Below are 18,241 nucleotides of genomic sequence, written 5' to 3' on the forward strand. Positions count from 1 at the left end.
CTAACGCATCTTGTAACACTAAGGTCATGAATGTTGATATGGATCAGGGTAACCAAATAGAAGTCAATGTGGTTGCAAATCGTTTAAAGAACACAAAAGTATTTGAACGTAAAAATAACATTTTTTGTTACAGGTGTGGGTCCAAGTTTCATGTTGGTAACAATCCAAAATGTCCGGCTCAAGGAAAAAGGTGCAATAATTGTAAAAGAATTGGTCATTTCTTTACTATGTGTAGGTTGCCAAAAGACAAAAGTAAGGTGAACTATATTTACAATGAGGACGACATATGTGATGCGTTAAATGTGTCTTCTTTATCAATTCATATTAATTCTCTTGAAGGGAAAAAGATTAAAGGGCATAATTGTGAAGTGTTAATTGGTCAAGTTGAAATGGAAGTAATGGCTGATTCGGGTTCTCCCATTACGATTTTAGATGAAAAAACATTTGACAGGCTATGGACAAACATAAAACTGTTAGCTACTGATGTTAACCCAAAAGCCTTCGGGGAGTACGACATCGTAATGAGAGGGTATTTCAATGACACTATTAATTTTAAAGGTAGGGTGATCAATACTAAAATTTATGTGGCTTTGGATGGCAGAGACATTTTGGGTTGGCGTGATCAGGCCAGTTTGGGTATTTTCTTGAAACCGGGTCATCCGGAACCTGTGGTTCTGGGTGACTTTCCAGTTCTATTAGTTAATGATGATAATTTACATGACCCTGTTCTGGACAAATTGTTTAACAAATATAAATCGGTGTTCAGCAATGAAATTGGGTTGGTTAAGGATTTTGAACATACCATCAAACTTAAAGAGAAAGTATTCCCTGTTGTTCAGAAAGTTCGTCCCGTTCCACTCTCTGTTAGGGATGATCTAAAAAAACACTTAGATCAATTGTGTGCACAAAATATCATTTGTCCTGTCGACTCATCAGAGTGGGTTTCTGCTGCAGTGGTAGCTCGTAAACACTCTGGCGATATTCGTCTATGTGCGGATTTGCGGATGCTTAATCGCAATATTGTTGTAGATGCCCACCCGTTACCCAAGATTCATGATATGCTTGCCAAATTAGGTCGCAGCAAATTCTTTTCCACCATTGACTTACGCTCGGCGTATCATCAAATTCCACTTTCTGTTAAGTCTCAACCTTTGACTACGTTTGTTACACCATTTGGTGTTTTTATGTACAAGAGACTTCCTTTTGGTTTAGCGTCTGCAGCCAGTATATTCCAGAGGTTAATGGATAAGATGTTTGATAATTGTGATGGCATTCAAGCCTTTCAGGATGATATCTTGGTACATTCAGAAACGTTGGAACAGCATTACACTCGTCTTGAAGAAGTTTTATGTAAATTACAAAATAATGGTATGACAGTGAATATCGACAAATGTAAATTCCTGACACAAGATGTAGACTATTTGGGTCACAATTTATCTAAGGAAGGTATTAAGCCAAAGAATTCTTTATTGGATGCTATCAAAAATGCACCAGCCCCATTAGACAAGGACTCACTAAGAGCATTCCTTGGTTTGAGTGAGTACTATGCTCGCTTTGTTCAAGGGTATGCTCTGGTGGTACAACCTCTTCGCAACTTGTTAAAAAAACATGCTAAGTTTGAGTGGTCTGTGGAGGTTGAGGAGGCATTTAAATCAGTTAAGCAATTAATAGTCAGTGCTCCCGCAATTAAGCCATTTACTTATGGTGTTCAAAGCATAATTACGGTTGATGCCAGTGCAAAAGGTTTAGGGGCTGTTTTGAGTCAGATAATCAATGGTCAAGAGTGCACAATAGCCTTAGCTTCTCGTACTCTAACTAGTGCTGAGATCAATTATAGTACCATAGAGCGAGAAGCCTTAGCGTGTTCTTGGTCTGTAGAAAAATTTCGCACATATATTTGGGGGACTCGATTTCAGCTTTACACAGATCATAAACCATTGATGTATATGCTTGCGGATAGTTTTTCCAATAAGGCATCTTCTCGTCTAGTCAGGTTGTTAGCTAGACTCCAAGAGTTTAACTTTGATATTAAATATCTTCCTGGTGGCAAAAACGTTCGCGCGGATTGCCTTTCGCGTATTCCGCTTCCTCATACTCAAGAAACTTTTCATGCGGATGATGAGTTTGAGTGTGTTTTTCTCGGTAGAGGATGTCATACAAACTCACAAGATCACGCAAGATGATTGGGTGCAATGTTTTCAACAAGATGATTGTTTGCAAAATGTCAAAAAGTTTCTTGTTAAGGGTTGGCCACTGGATCGGAGTTTATCATTAGAGGAGAAGAATTTTGCACAGGTTGCTTCAGAATTATCTTGTTGTAATGATATTTTAATGCGACAAGATAAATTTGTTCCTCCTAGAGGTATCAGGGATAAAATTATTTTGCTTGCTCATGAGGGACATCCTGGTACTACGGCTACAGTTAACAAAATTAAACTGTCATATTGGTGGCCTGGCATTGACAATCAGGTAAAAACTCATGTGAATCAGTGTGTTCAGTGTTTGTGCTCTGACAAACATTGGAAGTCATCTAATTCCCCGTTATGTCCTGTTGAATGGCCCTCTGCAGCATGGAAGAAAATTGGCTTGGATTATTCTGGTCCATTTTCGGTTTTCAATTCAGAAAAGAAATATCTTATTGTAGCGGTTGATTATTTTTCTAAGTGGATTTATTTTTCTATTGTCAAAAATGCAGATTCTGACACTGCTATTTTATTTTTGCAACATTTGTTTTACACGGAAGGTACACCTGATGATATTGTAACTGACAATGGATCTCATTTTATTAGTCATGATTTTGAATTGTTTCTAAAAAAGTTAGATGTCAAGCACACTCTTGCTCCTTTATAAAGTCCCTCTACAAATGGGTTGGTTGAGTGTGCCAACAGAGTGTTGAAAGATGCAGTACAAACTGCAGTCAGCAATGGGTTAAATATTCCTTCTTTCTTATTTCAGAGGATTTGGAATTACAATACTACTCCACACACTACCACAGGTGTTTCACCTTTCACATTATTAAGGGGCCGAATACCAACTTCCAAACTCAATCCTTCATGGTTGCTTGAAAAACAATCTCAAGTTCCTCTTGATTTGAATAAAATTCGAGATTGTGTTATGAAGAAACAAAGTAGTTACAAACGAAACTATGACAAAAGATTTCATGTTGTTGAGAAACCTTTGTCTGTGGGTGATTGGGTTTTGATTCGGAAACCCATTAAAGTTTCTAAAGGTCACTCAAAGTTTTCATCTCCTGTTCAAGTTGTTGGTGTATCTCGGGGGTCTGCTATGCTGCAAGATAGAGGTTGGTGGAATAAGAATGCACTTATAAAAATTACTGATAAACAAGCAGCTATCATTTTGGAAAGTAAGAATAGTCCTGTTGTCACAGATATTTCAGATCAGGATTGGTTTGGTGTTTGTGACAATATTGGTACACGTTCAGGCCTCTCCCTTCATTCTCGTTCTGATTTGTGTCAGGGTGATTCTAGGGAGATTGTTCCACGTCCAGTTTCTCCTCGTGTAACATCTGAAAGGGGAGAAGGTGAGGGAAGTGGTAGAAATATTGGTGGTTCAAGATTACGTTCTGCACCTTTTCGCTTTCGTGATTATGTCATGACTTGAGTTATTTTATTTTTTTGTTTTTATTTCTTTTATGTATCATCTGTAATGTTTGTGAATTATTTAAATTTCTGTTTGTGTAAAAAGGGGAGGGTGTGTAGTAAGTAGATTATATTGTATTAGTAAATGTGTTGTGTTTCTTTATGGAATGTATCTAGGTGAGCAGTAGGTAGAATGTTACTGGGGATCTAGAATCTCTGTGGAAAGGCAGATGAAGACTGGATCTTGTTGGGATATGTCGTGGGTTCTTTGCTCTGATAATAAATTCTACATTTATTGAATATACTGTTCCTGAGACTTCATTTTATGCTCTGAAGGTGAAGAGAGCATACTACAACCATCAGTCAATTATTCACTAAAAATTCAACTTTAGAAGCCCCCCCCCCACCAAAAAAGATAACTATTTAAAAATCCGTGATCCATCTGGGGTATGTTGATCTTTCATTTGCCTCCAACAGGGCACAGCGTGTCTAAGTCATCAGAACTTCACCATCCATGCAGATGTCATCGTTTGGATTCTTCTTGGGCTGCTTTGGTTTCAATTTACTGTAGGAAAATAAATTTGTTGCCGAGATGAGAATTGAAAACCACAATGTTGTGCTTGATACATATTTAAATTACTGCCATTCAACATATTGTCTGTTCAGATCATCTAGTCAGAAAGCATGTCACATCTTTGTGCATCTCCACACCTTCCTGAGTGTCATTGCTTCTGCAATGATTGGCAGTGTTGGAGAAGGGCTAAGCTACACCTGAAAAAACACACATTTCTTAAAGAATTGAATTGAGAATTGTTGCACTGCAGATATTTACTCTACCACAGCCTCCATCATGCAGTGGACCCCGAAACATTTTTGAGGTGTGGCCAAAACAAAGACCTGCCAGCTGACTGTGACCGGAAGTTCTATTCTAAGGGGCTTATTTACAAGAGGCCTGTGCAGCTGGACTGCCACTTTCTTAGATGCTCCGGTGGCACAGGCCTCTCAATCATAACTATGACATGACGCAAAGCAGCCTGAATGGCCTCTCAGATATGAAGTAAGGCACAGCAGCACAAAGTGCCGTGTTGCCCTGCTCTGCATCAAGGAGTTGTTTCATGGGCACTGCGATGGGTGTTTCCACGTAACACCAATAGATTTTGATGCTGCCCCAGATTTACAAAATGATGGAAACCTAGGCCAGCACCAAAACCTTATGTCTTCCCAGAGCGGACATGCCCAAGAGGAATGTTTTCATTTCATTCCATTTTTTCCTCTTTCCATGTGGGCTGCATTCTGCAGCACACGTAGAATTGGTAAAAGGCATCTCAGGATTGTTTTTGTTCAGGAAAGTGCCCCTCTCTGCAGACACCTTTGTACCGTGGTGCAAGTGTGCCGGTGTTGGTGCTGGGCACCAAATGATGCTCTAGCACTGGCTGAAAGGACAGGAATGCACTGTATCCTGTAAATACAGTGCATTCCTGCCCTTTCAAATTGGCTTAAGGCAGTGGAGCAAAAATACTTGCGGCGTTGTCCTATGCCAATGTTCAGTAAATGAGGCCCGAAGAATTTTGGATCTTTCAGGCATAGAGTCCCCTATGTGATGACAGTCAGACAAAGAAGATAATGGCCTAAGCAGGTAACTGGCCACCTTGTATTTTGTCTCTACAACAATCTTTGTTGATGGTTGTTCTACCATGTCCAAAACAGCCTCTACTACTTGTGTCTGTTATCTTCATTTAATGGAGACTTTTAAATCTGCTCTGGGTTTTTCTGTACATACCTTAACACAACTGTGCCATGATTTCCGCTAACAGAAGAGGTGGGTCATGAAACACGCCTCACATCCCTCTCACGCTTAGCCATATTCAATCTTATTTCAATCACTACCACTATCAACTAAGTCTCCGGATGCAAACAACAACTGTAAGGAGGTGTGAAGAAAGAAATAAAAAAGTCACAACGTTAAAGCTTCCTTCTCACAAGAAAATTTGTTTCAAGTAAACACCTCAGCCACAGCCCTCCCAGCAGCCACTCAGAACCTGAAGGACAGTTCATGGTCACACGTTCCAACTAGGAATTCCAAAGCCTTGAGGATTCTGAGATGCTATAACAACCTTTTGTGAAGAATTGCAGGCTCTATAGGCAGAAGAGGTAAGGTAAGGGAGCCGAGAGCACTGCTGTTTTTCATGCCACCTTTAAGCCTCTTTAGGTCTCATCCTAGGCCATCCTTAAAGCAACAGATTTCACAAAGAGATGACACAAGGAATTTGCAATGATTGGGAGAATACAAACAATAAGAATACAAATCTAAGCCATCTCCTAGAGCTGGTAGGTATATTCATTCTATAGATCTATATGTATGCAAATTACTGGTGCAGCCTTACTGTGTCACTTCGACATCATTAACTGTCTCAGGAAGCCGCAAGTTGACGGTCTCAGGAAGGACAAAAGCCGCCAAGCCAGAAATGATGACTACGAAAGCAAAGATGATCTGTGGCAGGACCTTCCATACATCATCCAGTAGCAGGACCAGGGGTACCAGAGCTCCACCGATACGGGCGAGGAAATAGTTGTACCCAACACCAGTTTGCCTGGAAGAACAGGGTGAAAGACAGGGCTGAAGTCATAGACCTTGATTCACCAAAATGCCTAGGCTAGCGGAAGTAACATCACAAATTCTTTGACCTTTATAACATCACAGGATGTGACATCATCATGACCTTTGATTCTGGATCTTTCCAGGAAGTGATACCACATGAGCCTTAGGGTGCTGATATGAAAATCTTACTCTTTTCTCCTTTCAGTACATGAAAAATAATGTGTTCGTCTAAAGAGAATATAGTGCCTTAGAACACTGAACAGTAGCGGAAGCCTAAATAATTGAATTCTCCTACTGTATAACACAACATGAAATGCACTTATAAATCATGGGGAAAGAGAAAAAAGATATTTTAAAAAGGCAAAATATTTTAATTTCACTTATATTAATTGACATACACCATATAATAATTATGAACGATGTTGTTAGCTTAAATTGTTCCTTAGTGTCAATGCATTTTGCTTCATGCTCATTTGCACAACATAATTATGTATGCAAAGCACAGGGGTGAAAGTTTTATCCAAATGTTCATGTTTTAAAAATAATGAAACATAGCAATAGCTTGTTCAAATATGTGATAGTTTAAAAAAAATATATTTAGAAGAGTGTGCTTAGCACTGCTAAAATTATTTGTTTTACACAATCTAAATGTAACCTCCTGGTTCCAGTGAGAGCTGAGGAAAGTAGACAGTACTCATCAAGACTCTGAGGGCCACATGCATCAAGGTCACGATTGGCGATTACCAAATAGCGATTATTAAGGAATCCCTTTTTGGTAATGGCAAATGCCTATGCATGTAGGAATCCCAATAAAAATTGTGATCCCTCAACATTGGCTAATTGCGATTCATAAATTGCGAATCGCTATTAGCTTATGTGACTCCATTCATTCCAATGGGCCTACAGGCCCATAGGAATGTATGATAATGCATTCGCAAATTGCAATTGCCAAATTGGTAATCGCAAATTGCGGATGCAAATACAGATGTGCCAAGGGGTCTAAGGTCCCTCTGAAGCACTCCCCCCAAAAAAGTAAGTGTGCACATGTGAAGCACACATATAGCCAAGGGGCATCTGTGCGCCACATGGCACTTTGAAAAATGCATTTTTGTGCATTTTTCAAAGCATGCACAAATTACCATCAACTTGAAGTTGATGATAATTAGCATTTCCTAAATGCACAGTTCGCATTTAGAAAAGGCTACATGCATTGGTATTCAGGGAATCGCAAATTGCGATTCCCTAAAAGCATTCCCAATTTAGGTAATCGCAAAAAATTTGTGATTCCCTGAATTGCAAATGGAAAAAGGTATATGCATCAGAAAAGGCCTTTTTCCATTTGCAAAAGGGACGATTCTGCGAATCGGCCAATTTGCAACTGGAAACAAGCTTGATGCATGTTCCCCTTCACGTTCTGTTCTTGACGGGTGGCTGGTGATCTTTGAAAGTGGTTGGGGTAACACTTGCCCTGACCTGTAGAGAAAGAGTGAAGCGAGTGAGCCTGACCTCTTCTAAGTAACTTTAGGAAACATTTTGAAAAGTAATAGGGTCAAATAGTTTATTAAAGCAGAATTATGACATACATTTGTTAAAAAGGCATGTGCTCTGAAAGGGCACTCATTAAATATTCAAATCCTTTCATGGTGTGCAAGGTCAATAAAACCAGATGCTCTCCCTGAGTTAACAAACAAATTCAGATAAAGCTATGGGTGCCCCTACTTGTCAAAAAATACCTTCATTGTGCCAGGGCCAGCTTATTGGCTTGGATGCCCCTCCCCACATATGCTATGGATTTCCCTTAGGCCAAACAAAAGTGCCTCAATGTTACCATTAGCTCTGTCCTTATTCCATGGCTGAACATTAAGGCAAACATTACTTTTTGTCTCCTAGGGTCAGCATTTCGTCATGTTTGCCGCTCCCCCAGAAGACCATGGTTGTCCTAATGTCAATGTGGACCTACCATTTGCTAGTGCCAGCATTTTGTCATGGGTTTTCCCCATATCCCAAGAATTACTATAGTATGTTAGTGCCAGTACTGTAACATGCTAGGAATTTTACCTGCTATGCTAGCACAATCATTCTGCCATGCCAGAATGCCAGCGCCAACTGGAGACTTGCAAGGATAGCACCACATTCTCTCTCTCGTATACTCACTTACATTCCCTCACTCATTCCTACTCATTCCCATTCACACTCACTTGGACTCACTCATATATCATCACACACTCGCCTGCACTCACTCATTCATTCCCACTTAGTCTCATTTATTCTCATTCTGACTCACTCATTCTTTTGCATGCCCTCTCCCTCAAATTCACTCTTACTCTCTCCTATGCACTCACTCTCTTGCAATCAGTTTTACTCTTGTTCATTCTTTCCCACTTATTCTCATTCACTTTGAAGCCTTCATTCTCAGTTATGCTCACTCACTGTTACTCACTCACTCACTCACTCACTCATTCTCACTCACATTCATTCCCATTAACACTCCCTCGCACTCTGACAGTCTTCACACCCATTCTTTATGTTTTCACGTACTCTCTCAACCAGTAATTCTCTCACTTATTCATTCTCATACACAGTGTCTCAAACTCAAGTAATGACACTCAATCTCACTCGTCCTCACTCAATATTAATCACTCAATCTCTTTCACTCAAATTCATTCTTACACACACATGCACACACATACACATGCTCTATGTCATACAAACACACTCTATGCCCAGTCCACAGACCCAACAAATAATTGAAAGCACTTAACTTACTTCAGCTGTCAGTGAAGGTCTCATTCAAGCTCTTGCTGCCCCGTTAGTGTTTAAACTGAAAAATTTAATAACGATACATTCATGTACAAAACAAAAGTACATCTTTATTAACAAACTCGCCCCTTGTAAACTCCACATCAACCCGACTCAGAAATACTTAGGCCCGAGGTCACTGATTGACAGATCACAGATGGGTGGCACATAGCAGGCAGACAAACACATGAACAGGAAATCCTAAATCAATCCCACAGATAGGCGCTGCAACACCACAATGGTCCAGGGAGATTGGCCTCAATAAACACACATGGACAGAGCAGTGCACATGTTCCTGAAATACCATAAAGTCAGATGCCATATGATGTTAGGAAAACATAGTCAATCAGGACACAGCACACACAACACATGCAGTGATCACACGCTCCTCATGCCAAACATCTGGACACATTACCCACTAGCTGCAGTGTGTCCACACAAGGTCGAAGTCCACCTGGATTCCTCACCCAATACATTAATTTATGACTCCAAAGACAGAGGTTCACCTTCCTTACCATAAAAGGATAGCTGGAACTAGTTTATTGCATTCAATGAACAGTACAAAGACCCATTTTCGACCGACTGTAAATTGAGACAGTTCTCAGACACTATGCATGTGACTATACTGCAAGCCGCATTCTTATATTAAACAAACTGTTCCTGTTTTGCCAAAGGCCTCTTGTCTCTTGTTTTTTCAAGGTACTTAATGTTCTAGCAAAATTTGTTATGACACTAACCTTGAATAATAGACTATTCATTATTAATCTACTAAAATGAGCAGAAAACGAGGTGGAGTCTTGACTCCCCTTAAGTGCAATTAGCCTTGTGTTCTTGGCACTGATTCAGCCATTTCAGAAACCAGGGGATCGCAAAAGCAGTGCCAGGAGTTGCAAAGTGCATGCCAGGGTCACAACTGCAGACCGTGAAAACCCCTAATCAATGTTAATTCCCCCATGTGTCCAAATCTCAGCTCTTCTTTCTATCCTGGTTGCATCATTAACCTTTCTCTCTCACTGACATGTATCCCTCTCTCTCTTTGAGTTCTCTCATGCCAGTCTCTCTTTATTAATTCTCTTACTCTTGTCTCCTACTCTCCAACTCTATCTGTGAACTTTGTCTAGCCTGTCTCTCACCTTTTGCTCTTTTCCCTCACGTGTCTCTCTTTTTAATTGTTTAACCTCTTTGCAGCCTCTTTCTAGACTGGTTCTTTGTCACCTTTGTCAAACCTGTCTCTCCCTCTATTTCTTTCTCTCTTAGCTGCGTCTTTGCTATTTTTCCACCTGTCACATCTGTCACTTGTCTTTTTCTCTCTATAGTCTCTTTTTATTTGTTTGAAGAAAGCTGGCTCTCTATCTTGGTGTAGATTCCAATCCTGGAGAAACCGGGTACGAACCGGCGGACGGAGCATTTTCTCCGTCCAACTCGTACCCGGTAAAAAAACATTACAAATATGCAAGTACGATCCGTACGGAAGCACTATTTCCGTACGAATCGTACAAAACACCGACCGACTAAAAAATACATACCAATGTGATCCAGGACAGCGCCGACGTGACGTCCGGACGCATTCAGGCAGCGTTTCACGAACCAGGAAGTACGATCCGTACCGACGTCACTCCGCACGGATTATATTTTCCGGCAGCCAAAAACTGCCGGGAAATCAGGACGACGCGCAGAAGGAGAACCTGTAGGCGACGGACAGCCATGGACCCCAACCTACGTGTCATCCCGGCCCTCATAGCAGTCCACCTGGTGTACAGGAACCGACGCAGACGCCGCAGAAGGTCAGAACAACACCCAGGGGCAAAGGGGGGGGCAGGGGCAGGAAACATAACCCCCACCCAAGTAACAAATCATACATGCCCTGTACATACCTGTCACCCAGGGTCTGGTCACTTCGGAGGGTGGGGGCGAGTCCGCCAACGCCTGCGTCCGCAACAACAGAAGTCGACATGGACGCGAACCGGCAACACAACAATCGTGGTACGTACCGTACCCACGCCTTAAGAGCGTGGGTACGGGTCGTACCACGCCCACCCCTACGTCACCCCAACAATGGCGGCACGGCCCGTACACACGTCCCAAAGGCATGGGTACGGGCCGTACCAGCATTGTTGGGGTGACGTAGGGGTACGCGTGGTATGACCCGTACCCATGCTCCTAAGGCGTGGGTACGGGCTGTACCCCTACGTCACCCCAACAATGCTGGTACGGCCCTTACCCAGGCCTTAAGAACGTGGGTACGGGCCGTACTGCCATTGTTGGGGTGATGTAGGGGTACGCGTGGTACGACCCGTACCCACGCTCTTAAGGCGTGGGTACGGCCCGTACCCCCAATGTTGGGGTGCAGTAGGGGTACGCACCGTACCCACGCCTTCAGAGCGTGGGTACGGGTCGTACCACGTGTACCCCTACGTCACCCCAACAATGCCGGTACGGCCCGTAGCCAGGCCTTTAGAAAGTGGGTACGGGCCGTACCGCCATTGTTGGAGTGAAGTAGGGGTACGCGTGGTACGACCCGTACCCACGCTCTGAAAGCCTGGGTACGGTGCGTACCCCTACGGCACCCCAACAATGGGGGTACGCACTGTACCCCCATTCTAAAGGCCTGGGTACGGGCCGTACCCAGGCCTTCAGAGCGTGGGTACGGGTCGTACCACGCCTACCCCTAGGGCACCAGTACATCATTGATACATGGCGTACACACGCCACGAATGATGTCATAGTGCCTGGTGCAGCATCTGACCAGTATATTGGGGGGGGGTTGATGCCCAAGTGAGCAGTGCACTGCACCAAGGGTGCAGGCGGGTGGGTGGGTGTCGTGCTACGATCCACAACAGTGGACAGAGACATAGGGGTGGATGCCCATCACTCCCAGCAGTGCCCAGACATAGGAGGGGTGGGTGCCCATCACTCCCAGCAGTGCCCAGACATAGGAGGGGTGGGTGCAGAGTCCTCCCAGCAGTGCCCAGACACAGGAGGGGTGTGTGCAGAGTCCTCCCAGCAGTGCCCAGACACAGGAGGGGTGGGTGCCTATCACTCCCAGCAGTGCCTAGACATAGGAGGGGTGGGTGCAGAGTCCTCCCAGCAGTGCCCAGACATAGGATGGGTGGGTGCAGAGTCCTCCCAGCAGTGCCCAGACATAGGAGGGGTGGGTGCAGAGTCCTCCCAGCAGTGCCCAGACATAGGAGGGGTGGGTGCCTATCACTCCCAGCAGTGCCCAGACATAGGAGGGGTGGGTGCAGAGTCCTCCCAGCAGTGCCCAGACACAGGAGGGGTGGGTGCCTATCACTCCCAGCAGTGCCCAGACATAGGAGGGGTGGGTGCCTATCACTCCCAGCAGTGCCCAGACATAGGAGGGGTGGGTGCAGAGTCCTCCCAGCAGTGCCCAGACATAGGAGGGGTGGGTGCAGAGTCCTCCCAGCAGTGCCGAGACACAGGAGGGGTGGGTGCCTATCACTCCCAGCAGTGCCCAGACATAGGAGGGGTGGATGCCCATCACTCCCAGCAGTGCCCATGGAAAGAAAAGGGTGGAGTACCCACAGATACAATACCCACAATTGTCAGTCAGGTGCTCAAAGACCCTGTAGAACACGTAACACATGTGTGCGATGCTGGGAGTACACACATGCATAGTGCGTAAAAGGGAACATGTCCACATGAAGTCATGTGAATATACTCCATACACAAGTACAGTGACCACCAAGGATGCCACAAATGATGCAGGTGGAGACATTGCCCAGCATGCATGGCCAAAGTTGAATGGATCCGTCACACACCAAGGAAATGTAGACACAGCTCAGCACAACATTTTGTAAACACCCTGCAGGGAAGATGTCAGGGTCCACAGAGGAAGGAACACACCTTGGGACAATGTCACCATGCAGTAAGAGCTTGCATGACCAAAGATTATTTGCAAATACCTTGTGATGGCACACAGATACCAGGGTCCACCCCATGAGCAGCACACTACTACATTTCCCAGACACCTAACACATTATCACCACCCCAAATCATGGAGCAGCAACACCAACAGCAATACCAGAAAAGCATTAGTGTTCAAATGAAAAATAAAATGCTTTATTCAGCATAAAAAAAATTGAGTTTAAATGCACACTATTTACAAGGCCCATTGGGCAGTCCATATTTCAATTCCTGGTGGGGGACACATTGGGACGCGTGTCCCCTAGCTTGCCTGCACAGTTCATAGATCCATTTCTTCCACAGGGGGGCATCATGTGGGGGGAAAGGACCAGGCACCGCAGGGACAGGAGGGGCAAGGGTAGGCATTGTGGGTGCAGGGACGGAGGACTCCACCACAGGGGGTGGGGCAGCGCCAAAGGTGGTGGTTAGAATGGCGCTGCACACGGTTGCAAGGTCCCCCAGCGTCTCCCCTGCACCCGAAGGAACCACAGGCCCCAAGGAGGGGGGGGGTCGGAGGGATGGGTCACAGCGCTACTGGGGGAGGATGTGGACAGGGGGGTGGACTCAACTACACTGCCCGGGTCCTGCCTCCACCGCTTGCGGGGTGGTGCCACACTGGGGCTGATGGACAGACTGGCCAGGAAGGACTCCTTGTCTGACTGTGGGGCAGGAGAGCTGAGGGGAGTTGTTTTGGAGGAAGTGGGTTGTGAGGACTGCGGACTCCCACTGTGGCTGCGTGTCTTCCGTTTGCCCTCTGACCCAGTGGGTGTGCCTACTTCCCCCTGTACATGCTTGACGGGAGGTGTGCGCTTGGGCTTCCCTGGTGGTGTGCTGCCTGTGTCTGGTGGGGTGCGTGCATGGGGACGTCTGGGTGTGCTTTGGACAGGCATGGGAGTGGGAAGTGAGGATGGTGCAGGGGTAGGGGGGGACCGATCCTCTGCAGGAGACCCACTGCTGCAGTCAATGTCGAGTCTATGGACCTCAGCAACATGCGTTGGTCAGACATCGCAGCTGACATGTCCTCCATGTACGACTCCATCTGTGTGAGCACTCGGGTGTGGCCATGGAGGACATTAAGCAGCGATGTCTGACCAACCTGCAACTGGCGCAGGATGTCCACAGACTCGGCATTCACGGCAGCCGTGGAGACAGGGGCAGGGGGTGCGGTGCCTGGCAAGAAGGAGACATGTGGTCGCCTAGCACGGCTGGAAGGGACCCGAGCAAGTGGGAGGCCGGTGATGGGAATGGAGGGGGCGGCGATAGATGGAGTGTTGCTTTCAGCTGTGGGAGCAGCCTCCGCCCCCTCTGAGAGCTCAGCCTTGGACCCGTCAGCGTCATAGTCGGTGGTGGGACTGGACAGGTCCTCCGCCTCACTCCTCTCGGCCTCCGTGCCACTCGCTGCGCCTGACAAGACAGCACTGCTGGCACTGGTGCTCGATCCCTCCTCAAGGTCCGTGCCAGTGTCTCCCTCGTTGTCCCCCGACGATGCTGTGGGCAAGGTGAAGAGACAGGAAATAATCAGACACCTGTATACATGAGTCAAATCTACATAGGTCACAGTGCATAGCATGAAAAGCAACATGAGTAACATCTACAATACAAGGCACATATGTAGGCCCTGCAACACACAGTTGGTTGACCCACCATGCCACTGAGAAACAATGGAGAGCATGACACAACAGCAAATAACTTGATATCAAATTAGACAGAGGAGCCAGGCTCTGGGGACACTCGAGCACAGCATCTGCACCACAAACCGTTGCCAGAAAAGGGATGAGCAGGAACCATGTCTTTTAACTTTTGGCACATGCTGCAAAGCAAATACATTAAACCATGCCCAACATGACTGGGTCACTGCACGTTGAGTGTATGTCCAGACAAACATCACACACACGCCAGACCTGGCAAGGAGACTTAAGGTTTTGACATGTAGGCCTTGCCCGCACAAACCCCCCCCTACCTGAGACAATATGATTGAGACAGAGGAAGTACTTACACCTCTTATTCTGGGATAAAAAACATGCCCTGCAATAAATCCTGATTGTACACAAACTACCCCTCGTGCGCCTGTCCACATATATCATTGACAAACAACTATCATCAGATAGTTGTACCAACACACACAGGCACTGGCCACTGTGAGTATGCACAAGCAAAATTAGGTCACCCTGTACAGTGGACACATGTAGCACACTTAACGTAAACACAAATTAGTCCAGTTTACAATGCCACAGAGCCCAACCTATGGTGCAGACACAGAGAATGTCCACATTGTTGGACGACACACATGATACCTAGGAAAAGGTGCCCCAGGGGACGGTAGTGGCCACACTCCTCCATGGTCCTGGATGTATATGACTGCAACTGAAGCAACCGTCCCTGCACTATGCATATATCCCACTCATGCACATCATGTCAGAGGGCACAACATTGGACATGCATGCTGTAAGGCAGTACACTTTTCAGACACACTCCTATGTCGGGACTCACCATCAGTGGCAACTAACATGGACCCCACAATGACTGAACTGGCCAGGGCACAGGCAAGGTCCCAAAACCTGTTACACACCACCCCCACACATGATGCTGCAAGCATTGGGCACTTGGATAAACTGGCAGCCTAGATAACCTTGTGCAAGAGTGACTACACACAGACCAGGGAACACATGTCAAGGAGGGGAAGAGAGGAAGAACAGCACCGGTTTACTTTGGGGAACAGGATCTGCACTGCACATTTAAACCCTGGCAGTGTATCCATGCAACTGCGCACTTCCAAAAGCTGGTGACACACAAAAAAAACACATGTACCTACCCCCTTCCTGCTGCTGCTTCTCCTGTAAGCGCCTATCCAAGTCAGGGAAGACCACCACCAGCACACGCTTCTGGATGTGGTCAGGTGCCAGCGCCCACCGTTCTTGTGGCTCTCTGGTGAGTCCCCCAGCAGGACCCCTGCGATTCTCCTCGTCCAGCACCGGATATCCTGCCAGCGTTTCCTCACCTGGGCCAGGCGCCGCTTCCGACCCTCCACCTTCCTCACGGCACTGACAGCTTGCTTCCATATCTCCCCCTTGGCATAGACGCCTACCTGTGAGGATGCAAATGTGAGAATACTTTAATCCACCTGATAAATGTCACAGAGACACACATAATAACACTTTTGCTGGTTTGAACAGGGCATAGTATGCAGCCAACTCATTGCACTTTTGTCATAGGGACATTATCCTTTGGGGAAGGCCAAATGCACTACGTGGCATTGAAAGTACACAGGTGGCATGAGGGGTGCGACACAATCAATGATCCAGGCTCACAGTGTGCATCACAAGCTACACCAGGATTATGTACAGCACCTCAAAGCACTCACATGCCCCAGGCCACTGACGCAACCTCAGCAGAGTACACAGAAACACACAGGCACAGGACAATCACATGCCATTGCCAACTGCGGGTACAAACCTCACTCTACACATGTGCCACTAGACTGGGGGGTACCACAGGTGTGGTGCTGGCTCAGCACTGCAGACACACAGCACTGCTCCCTGCTAACATCAGATGGGTAGGGTATATCCATCCCTCATGCAGCTGGTGTGCAACACTCCACATATACACTCACCCACATGACAGGGGACTTACACACACACCAATGTCCAGGGGACGAACACATCATTTGGACACTCTCACCACAGGTACACTACAGTCACACACATCTGTGGGTACAGTCACCTGTCACACTGGGGGGACCACAGAATCACATCAGGACTGTAGAAACAACATTCCCAAGAGGATTAGCCAGGCTGAATGTGGCATGCACCATGCAGTGATTGTCACAGTAAACACTATGCAAGTGAGGAGTGCAGACATGCACTACAGCATGCTCTGCATGGGAGACATGAGGCATTCCCCCCCTGGGACCCACTCTAATTACATTGCATGTCTGTCACACCTGGACACAATGCCAGAAGTCACAGTCACAAGAAAAGGGGCACAGTCTAAGCTAGTGGGCTCAGCACTCACCTGCACCCCTGGCCGACCATACAGCATGGTGTTCTGTGGGAGGATCACATCCACCAATGCCATATTCTCCGCCATGGTGAATGGCTGGGCCCTCTCCACAGACCTGGACATGCTGCCAGAGGAATCACGAGCAGCAGCAGTGTTGTGGAATGAAAGGATGTGCAGGCAAGTGCTCTCTCATGGGACCTGGCTGCCTTATATCTGCCTTGCTGGCCTGTTTCATTTACAGGAGTACAGAGTGATTGGTCAGTCACATTAGCATCCTACGTTTCCTCCAATCCCTTTAAACCTACCCCAGTGAGTGCCTTTGCATGGTTTAAAAATTGAGCATGATGTCAAGTCAACAACCACTTTGCAACATAGTATATTGTCTCCAACCGACTTTTGCTGGCCACCTGATGCAAAAATTTAAACTTGAAACTCGGTCTCCATGACAACCAGCATGCATTTAGGCCCTTAGACTTGTCCCTCATGTGCCCCCTATGTAATCTCCGTATTACTATGGCGTACGCCTACGCCAGCAGTCCCATAGTGATAGGGACCGTACACATGCGTGTAAGGTCCGTATTACTATGGCGTACGCCTACGGCAGCACTCCCATGGTGATAGGGACCGTACACACGCATGTACGGTCCGTATTACTATGGCGTACGCCTACGCCAGCAGTCCCATAGTGATAGGGACCGTACACACGCGTGTACAGTCTGTATTACTATGGCGTACGCCTACGGCAGCACTCCCATGGTGATAGGGACCGTACACACGCGTGTACGGTCTGTATTTCTATGGCGTACGCCTACGCCAGCACTCCCATAAAGATAGGGACCGTACACACGCGTGTACGGTCCGTATTACTATGGCGTACGCCTACGGCAGCACTCCCATTGTGGTAGGGACCCTACACACGCCCTCAGAGCGTATGTACGGTGCGTTTCACACCTTACAGTGGTGACAGGAGGCACACAGAAAGGAATTGAGCTATCATACTTGGCCAAGGCTGGACATCAAGGCATCGTCTGTGCAGTACTACATGTGTCGGGCATAGGTGTGTCAGGCTGTGATGTGGCACATATCTTAAGATACTGTAAATGGTGGTATTTGTTTTTAGGTAAAGGCGCCACAGGGAAAATTCACATAAATTATTTGTCCTGAATCCAGTAATTGACGGTGCTATAGGGTGAGAAGTGCCACCTTACTTCCCAGAATTATGGGCCAAGGCCCAGTACAACTTTAGAAGATAATCCCTCGCACACGTACTAATAATAGAAGTATGAAGGTATAATATGTTTTCACAACAATATTCAATCAC

At 46.1% G+C, this 18,241-nt stretch overlaps 1 protein-coding gene across 1 annotated transcript in view; it reads right to left on the bottom strand.

The window, feature by feature from the left end:
- Positions 1 to 3,652: 3,652 nt before the first annotated feature.
- Positions 3,653 to 18,241, bottom strand: part of LOC146813683 (solute carrier family 22 member 7-like) — a 468,541-nt gene continuing 453,952 nt past the window's right edge. Inside the window, exons 9-10 of the mRNA XM_085610178.1 lie at positions 5,984 to 6,190; positions 3,653 to 4,164 (exon numbers count right to left, since the gene is read on the bottom strand). Coding sequence (XP_085466304.1) covers positions 4,089 to 4,164; positions 5,984 to 6,190 — 283 coding nt within the window. The 3' untranslated portion in view covers positions 3,653 to 4,088. The remainder of the gene's footprint in view (positions 4,165 to 5,983; positions 6,191 to 18,241) is intronic.

Source organism: Triturus cristatus, chromosome 6, assembly GCF_964204655.1.
Source record: "Triturus cristatus chromosome 6, aTriCri1.1, whole genome shotgun sequence".
Classification (NCBI taxonomy): Eukaryota; Metazoa; Chordata; class Amphibia; order Caudata; family Salamandridae; genus Triturus; species Triturus cristatus.